The 8,689-nt window shown below is 39.6% G+C and overlaps 1 protein-coding gene across 3 annotated transcripts in view; it reads right to left on the reverse strand.

Annotated features, from left to right (window-relative positions):
* LOC115212001 (tetraspanin-5-like) overlaps positions 1–8,689 on the reverse strand; it is a 181,429-nt gene that overhangs the window by 23,522 nt on the left and 149,218 nt on the right. For all 3 annotated transcript variants that reach the window (XM_029780785.2, XM_029780784.2, XM_036503062.1), the window contains one exon: positions 5,994–6,092. In XM_029780785.2, coding sequence (XP_029636645.1) covers positions 5,994–6,092 — 99 coding nt within the window. The remainder of the gene's footprint in view (positions 1–5,993; positions 6,093–8,689) is intronic.

The raw sequence follows: 8,689 nt of genomic DNA on the forward strand, positions 1-8,689 counted from the left end.
AACAGCACAGCTCCCATAACTTCAGGAAACATTTTTTCACACTGAGAGTTGCTGAAGCATGGAACAAACTGCCGGCATCAGTTGTTAGTTGTCGGAGCACTGCATCCTTCAAAACTTCCATGCTTTCTGAGATTCGCCAACACTACACTTGATTTTCTCCTCTCCATACACACACAAGCATGTATCTGACTCATACATTGTTCGCTTTCCAGACATTTCTACATTACTGCATGTACTTTATATGCACTTTCTGACAAGTTGTGGTGCACCTGAGCACTGTATACAATAATTTCATTATTATTATATTATTATTATTATATTTCCAACGATAACTTTGGCCACCTCTTTTGAATTTAATATCCCCACCATCGACGAACACGATTGTAAAATCAAAAAACATAACTTACAGAAACATTTTCTAATGATCAGCATGGAATAAACTACTCCTGTCAAGCTGGCAAGACACAACATCCTTAAAATTTCCATGCTTCTTGAAATCCACCAACACTATTTTCTGTACTTTTCCCTCATTATGGCTCTTTCACAGTTCACATGTCTGTTGTTTTACATTTTATTCAATCGATCAACATCAATGGAAATTGCAGCTGTGATACCAGTGCCGGTGGAACGTAAGAGAACCATCCGAACGTGGCTGTTGCCAGCGCCGCCCTCACTGGCCTTGTGCCGGTGGCACGTAAAAAGCACCATCCGATCGTGGCCGTTGCCAGCCTCGCCTGGCCCCCGTGCTGGTAGCACGTAAAAAGCACCATCCGATCGTGGACGTTTGCCAGCCTCGTCTGGCACCTGTGCTGGTGGCACGTAAAAAGCACCCACTACACTCACGGAGTGGTTGGCGTTAGGAAGGGCATCCAGCCGTAGAAACATTGCCAGATCAGACTGGGCCTGGTGCAGCCTTCTGGCTACCCAGACCCCAGTTGAATTGTCCAACCCATGCTAGCATGGAAAGCGGACACTAAACGATGATGATGATGATGATGAATGTGCCTACACTTTTGGTTATCATTGTTTTCTTTACTTGACTTATTGCTTTCTGTACCCTCTTTTATTCTTCTACTGAAAAGTTATAGTGTATTTGACTAGAGCATTACAGTAAGCTCATTATCATATAATTATTATTATTAAGGCAGCAAACTGGCAGAATTGTTAGCACATTGGACAAAATACTTAGTGGCACTTCATCCACCTTCCATTCCGATTTCGAATGCTGCCAAAGTCTGCTTGGCCATTCATCCTTTCAAAGTCAATGAAATAAGTACCAGTTGAGTACTGGGATCAATGTAACTGACTAGACCCCGCCTTCCACAAAATTTCAAGCCTTGTGCCTTGAGTAGAAAATATTATTATTGAATGAGAGAGCAGCGCATGTCATCAAAGTGGCACTAGGGTACAAATATATGAAACCCAATATATCCATCATGATACCTGTTTGATAAGGATTAGGATAATGAAATAGCTAAAGTATTCCATAGGACAATGACATCCCGGAGCTACTCATACCAAGCATATGAACAGCATATGAAATTGCAAGTGGGGCCCAGTTAGAATCTTCTTTAGGTCAAGTACCCCTTCTCACTCAAAAGGTGAGCTGGCAGAATTGTTAGCACGCCGGGCTAAGCACTTAGCAGTATTTTGTCTGCTGTTACGTTGTGAGTTCAAATTCCACCGAGGTTGACTTTGCCTTTCATCCTTTCGGGGTCGATAAATTAAGTACCAGTTCTGCACTGGGGTCAATGTAATCGACTTAATACCTATGTCTGTCTTTGTTTGTCCCCTCTAAGTTTAGCCCCTTGTGGGTAATAAAGAAATAAGTATTTTGTCCCTCTTTATGGCCTGGGTTTAAATTCTGCCAAGGTTGACTTTACCTTTCATCCTTTCGGAGTCGATAAATTAAATACCAGTGAAAAACTGGAGCCAATGTAATCGATTGGCCCCCCTCCCCAAAGATTGTTGCCTTTGTGGAAAAAATTTGAAATCATTATTATTTATTATTATTAAGCCAGTGAGCTGCCAGAATCGTTAGCATGCTAGATGAAATGCTTAATGGTAGTGAGCTGGCAGAAACGTTAGCACACCAGGCAAAATGCGTAGCCATATTTCGTCTGCCGTTACGTTCTGAGTTCAAATTCCACCACGGTCGACTTTGCCTTTCATCCTTTCGGGGTTGATAAATTAAGTACCAGTTACGCACTGGGGTCGATATAATCGACTTAATCTGTTTGTCTGTCCTTGTTTGTCCTCTCTGTGTTTAGCCCCTTGTGGGTAGTAAAGAAATAGGTATTTCACCCATCGCTACATCCTGAGGTCAAATTCTGCTGAGATCAGCTTTGCCTTTCATCCTTTTGGGGTCAATGAAATAAGTACCAGTCAAGTGCTGGGGTCAATGTAATCAACTAGTCCCTTTCCCCAAATTTCAGGCCTTGTGCCTATAGTAGAAAGGGTTGTTATTGTTGTTATTATTATTATTATTATTATTATTATTATATTATTATTATTATAACTTAGTATATACAATAGTTAGTGATGGGTTGCATGGCAATGGTGATTCAGATTGGCAAATTAGTGATTATAAACAATAACAAGAACAAAAGTATACAAAGTCAATGTGTTACTCTGCAAGGGTAAGGAAGTATCAATACTGTGTATGAGTAGGCGTGAAAATTAACATTTTATAGAATAAATCACAGAGAAATTACATGCTCCTCATGCTGGCCAGAATAATTAAAATACTATTAACTACAGATAAAAAGTCATTGACTAATATCGTCTTTTCATCACTGCTTAATTATTTCTAATTGCCTTTTTAATGCTCACTTTTGCGTTAAAAATAGGCTAGCACTAACTTGTTTATTGTTTTTAATGTGGATGCAAGAGCTTTTAAGTGAGGGAGCAGACGTGGCTATGTGGTTAAGGAGTTCACTTCGTAACCATGTGGCTCCAAGTCCAAATCTTACTGCATGGTACCCTGGTCAGCCCAAGACCGTCAATCTATCATAGCCTCAAGCTAAGCAATACTTTTTTGAATGAAGTTTGATAAATAGAAAATGTGTATCATCATCATTTAACGTCCGTTGTCCATGCTGGCATGGGTTGGACGGTTTGACTGGGCAGGTACACTGAAGGCTGTGCCAGGCTACAGTCTGATTTGGCATGGCTTTCTATGGCTAGATGACCTTCCTAACACCAACCACTCTGACAAGGTAATGGGTGATTTTATATGCACAGGTGCCATTTGTGTGACACTGGTATCTCCCACAACTGCGATTTTGCTTGGCTTGATAATTCTTCTCAAGCAGGACATAATGCCACAGGTCTTGGTCATTGCCTCTGTTAGGCCCAACACTCAAAAGGAACTCGACCACTTTGCCCCCATGGAGCCCAACACTCGAAAGGAAGCCAGCCACGTAGCCTCTGTGATGCCCAACACACAAAAGGAACTCAGCCATTTGCCTCCACCATCATTCAATGTTTGTTTTCTTTACTGGCATGGGTTAGACAGTTTGACAGGATCTGATGAGCCACAGGACTGCATTGAGTTCCAGGGTCAGCTTTGGCATAGTTTCTTCAGCTGGATGCCCTTCCTAACACAAACCGCTTTACAGTGTGTATGGAGTGCTTTTTTTTTTTTTTGTATCACAAGCACCACTGAGGTTGCCAAGTAACTTATAAGACAGAAAAAAGAACAGGAAAAAAGCCTGCCTGATTAAGTGTTGGGCAGAGTATTTGGGGAGGTGGTTATATATTCTTTTACTTGTTTCAGTCATTTGACTGCAGCCAATGCTGGAGCACCACTTTTAGTCGAACAAATCTACCCCAGGACTTATTCTTTGTAAGCCTAGTATTTATTCTATCAGTCTTTGCCGAACCGCTAAGTTACAGGGACTTAAACACACCAACATTGGTTGTCAAGCGATGGTGAGGGAACAAACACAGACACACAAACATATATATATTTTTGTATGTGTAACATAATAGTTTAGAAAAAAATCATTGGTTTCATATCTAGCGTGAACTAGACATTTCTTCAGTTTCTCTAAACGATAACCATTCACTGTAAAGTATGTTTTTTTAAACACAACAACACCCATGATAGTTCAAGAAATATTCCTCTTAAAAAATTATGGATGGGCAAGTTGTCTTCCTTCGCTTGATAGCTAGGTTTTCCAATTTTGAAGTAAAAATTTGTGAAAATGTGGACAACTCCCCACAGTTTCCATCCTGGAGTTCAGGTAGCCTCCTGGCTCATGTGAGTTCATGAGGATAATGTATCTTTCTGCCATACACAATTTACACAGTCTAGTTCCATTGCAATAGGGTCCACAAGTTTCCAGTAATTTCCACCCAATGTTAAAGGGCGTATGATCATCCTTTAGGCGCCATATGTATGCTGTGAGTGCTGTTGCGTTGCGCCTCTCCGAGACCCTGAAAGAAGATCTGTGGGGATTCAGGCGAATTTTAAATTTGGATTCACAAGATCCGACATAAATTTTAGTGTGTGTCCCTGTGTTGGCATTGATAGGCTTCTTTCAGTTTCCGTCTACCAAATCCACTCACAAGACTTTCGTTGGCCTGAGGTTATAATAGAAGAAACTTGCCCAAGGTGCCACACAGTGGGACTGAACCTGGAACCAAATTTAGACATTTACTCACTTCCATATGCTATTTCTTCATAAATATGTTTTCCCTTTTGTTCTTTCACTCTGTACATTCCACACATTTTCAATCAAACCTTCTGCAAATTAACATGGAATCTCTTGACGACAATGTAACTTTCATTTAACTAAAGTATCTTTCACCTGACAAGTAGCTAGTGGATTACCACTTGTTTGGGTAATTACTACTTCTGACGTTCTGTTAGCTATGAAACATATGTAGCCTGGATTTTACTGGCTCCATATCCTAAATTTGGATTTTTATTTGTTATTTCTCTATTGCCCAAAAGGGGCTAAACATAGAGGGAACAAACAAGGACAGACAAAAAGGATTAAGTTGATAACATCTACCCCAGTGTGTAACTGGTATCTAATTTATCGACCCCGAAAGGATGAAAGGCAAAGTTGACCTCAGTGGAATTTGAACTCAGAACGTAATGGCAGACGAAATACTGCTAAGCATTTCGTCCGGCATGCTAATGTTTCTGCCAGCTTCCCACCTTTTTATTGAATTTTTATTTGTATACACAGCAACCCCAGCTGTTAACTGTGAACTATAAAATAACTTTATTAAGCTTATCAAACTCTGATATTCTTTTTTTTTTTTTTTTTTTTTTACTTGTTTCAGTCATTTGACTGCGGCCATGCTGGAGCACCGCCTTTAGTTGAGCAAATCAACCACGGGACTTATTCTTTGTAAGCCCAGTACTTATTCTATCGGTCTCTTTTTGCCGAACTGCTAAGTGACGGGGACGTAAACACACCAGCATTGGTTGTCAAGCAATGCTAGGGGGACAAACACAGACACACAAACATACTCACATACATACATATATATATATATATACATATATACGACAGGCTTCTTTCAGTTTCCGTCTACCAAATCTACTCACAAGGCTTTGGTCGACCTGGGGCTATAGCAGAAGACACTTGCCCAAGATGCCACGCAGTGGGACTGAACCCAGAACCATGTGGTTGGTTAGCAAGCTACTTACCACACAGCCACTCCTGCGATATGGGAAAAATTTATAACCTTTTATGTCAATAAACCACTATTGTTCCTGAGAGTTGTTTTTTATACCTTCTGCGGACTGCTCAGAGCTTATTTAAGTCCTACACTTTGATCCTTAGATCCTACCATTTTCAGAGTTTGAAAAAGTAACTAAGCATATTCTATGGACAGGAAATTTAAACTGGAGAATCACTTTTTATGCACTGTATCAATACAATACAATATCACGTTAATCCTTCAGGAATGTTTCTACTAGTTTATTCATAAAAACAAAGGGAAATCCTGAACACAGGATCCAAAATACTTACCCAGCCTCTCTGGACCCAGTCAATTAGATTTTGTAAATCTTCATCTTTTCGATAAGAAATAATCATTTTTCTTACTTGATCTTCTATCTGTGATTTTACCTAGAAATGAATTGAAATCATTATTATTATCATTGTCACCATTATCTTCACAACTAGCAACCTCATCATCATTAGTTCAATGTAGCTTTTGTTTCCAAACAGGTATAAAACAAGCAGGTTTGTCAGACCATACCAAAACATTCCCCAACATTCTTTGACTTGATGTATCTCCACAATTGATGTTTTTGCTGTGTAGCAGTTCACTTACTCATTTGCTATATATTTATATGACAGCACAGGCATGACTATGTGTTGCAAGTTCAGTTCCACTGCATGGTACCTCGGGCAAATATCTTCTAATATTGAGCTGGACCAACCAATATTTAGTAAACAAATTCAGAAGATAGACTGTATAGAGAGCCCAGTGTGTCTCTGTGTGTTTCATGCAAAAGTATTTAATAACTTTTCAAAATTTATCAGAAATATTAGTTTCAAATTTTGGTACAAGGCCAGCAATTTGGGAGAGGGTAAGTCGATTACATCAACCCCAGTACTCAACTGGTACCTATTTTATCGAACCCAAAATGATGAAAGGCAAAGTTGAACTCAGCAGTTACGAGCTTCATCCAGAATGTTAACAATTCTGCCAATTCTGCCAGCTCTTTCAAACGTTAGCACGCTGGGCGAAATGCTTAGCAGTATTTCCTTTGTTTTTACATTCTGAGTTCAAATTCCACCGAGGTCAACTTCGCCTTTCATCTTTTCAGGGTTGATAAATTAATAAACATACTGGTAGTGGGCTCAATCTAATAGGCTGGTCCCCTCCCCCAAAATTTTCGGGCCTTGTGCCTAGAGTAGAAAAGAATTCTGCTAGCCCTTGGCTTTACACACTGATAATATTAAGTTTAGAACACGCTAATTTTGATAACAAAAACCAGTTGACAAAATTATCCATGATTAAAGTGGCTTGTGTCTATATATATATATATATTCCGACGAAGAGCTCCGCTCGAAACGTTAAACCCACCTTCTTTCCTGAGCGTCCAATAATACTATATTTGTTCCACGTCCTTGCGTTGTGTTTTTTTGTGCTTTCTTGTTTGGATTAACTTTATTTATATATATATATATATATATATATATATATATATAAACACATTGTGTGTTGTGTGTGTGTGTGTGTGTGTGCACGTGCATGTTGACCTGGTGAATATCTGTACCAATGATACTATCAGTCACTAACTAAGATATAAACAAAATATATGAACGACTGTAAATAAATCAGTTACACTAGAGTCAATAAGGCAGCCTCTACAGCCACTTTCCTTGCTAGAAACAACAACCAATTACACATGCACACACACACATACACACACAAATAACTGCCTTGAGAATGGAAGTACACAATAGATAATGCAATCCTAGATATATTATTACGGAGATGTACTTGCATAGCAAGTGACTTGATCTGAGATCGTGTGCTGGAACGAAAACAATTGCAGCATGGAAGGTGTTTATAAGCCATTTAAGAAAAACACAAAAACCGTTAGATTCACTCCAACATTTAAATTAAATTTGTCAAAATATTTTCGTCGCTTTAAGAACGCGACCTGTTCGCAGCACGGATTTTGTCAGTGAACAGGTCGCGGTCTTAAAGCGACAAAATTATTGTGACAAATTAAATTTAAATGTTGAAGTGAATCGAACAGCTTTTGTGTGTTTCTTAAATGGCTCACAAACACCTTCCACGCTGCAATTGTTATATATATTACTAGCAGTATCGCCCGGCGTTGCTCAGGTTTGTAAGGGAAATAACTATAAAGCATTTTTAGAGAGTTATAGCCAAAAAATAGCAAAAAAAATGGGGGAAAAAATGATGGTAAATTTTTTTTGAGAGTTAAAAAAGGTGGAGTTTCGTTCCCTAGACAGTCTGTGGTTTGTGTTTCTGATTCTCGACCCCATGTCGAATTTATCGATTTTTTTCAGAACTGGGGGAACTTTTCAAAATTTTCGCTGCGTTAGTTTTGAATTATGACATTGGGCTATGTGTGTGTCAAGTTTCATCAGAATCGGTTGAAAGCCGTGGTAGAGAGTGAGGGTACGAGAAAACAGACACACAGAAAACGCACAGACAAACTGCCGTTTATATAGAGATAGATAGATGCTTGAAGAAAAAGACAGGATGGCCATGAGCAGAATGCCCTTCTGTGAGACTTGAAAATTAACAAACAACACTAACTTCAGCTACTAAACTTTGCAGATGCACAGATTTGGGCAAGTACTATTTACTATTTTACTTGTTTGTCATTTGACTGCGGCCATGCTGGAGCACCGCCTTTAATCGAGCAACTCGACCCCGGGACTTATTCTTTTGTAAGCCCAGTACTTATTCTATCGGTCTCTTTTGCCGAACCGCTAAGTAACGGGGACATAAACACACCAGCATCGATTGTCGAGCAATGCTAGGGGGACAAACACACACACGCATATATATACATATTTACGACGGGCTTCTTTCAGTTTCCGTCTACCAAATCCACTCACAAGGCTTTGGTCGGCCCGAGGCTATAGTAGAAGACACTTGCCCAATGTGCCACGCAATCAGACTGAACCCGGAACCATGTGGTTGGTAAACAAGCTACTTACCACACAGCCAC

The sequence above is a fragment of the Octopus sinensis genome, linkage group LG5, assembly GCF_006345805.1.
Source record: "Octopus sinensis linkage group LG5, ASM634580v1, whole genome shotgun sequence".
NCBI classification, from domain to species: Eukaryota; Metazoa; Mollusca; class Cephalopoda; order Octopoda; family Octopodidae; genus Octopus; species Octopus sinensis.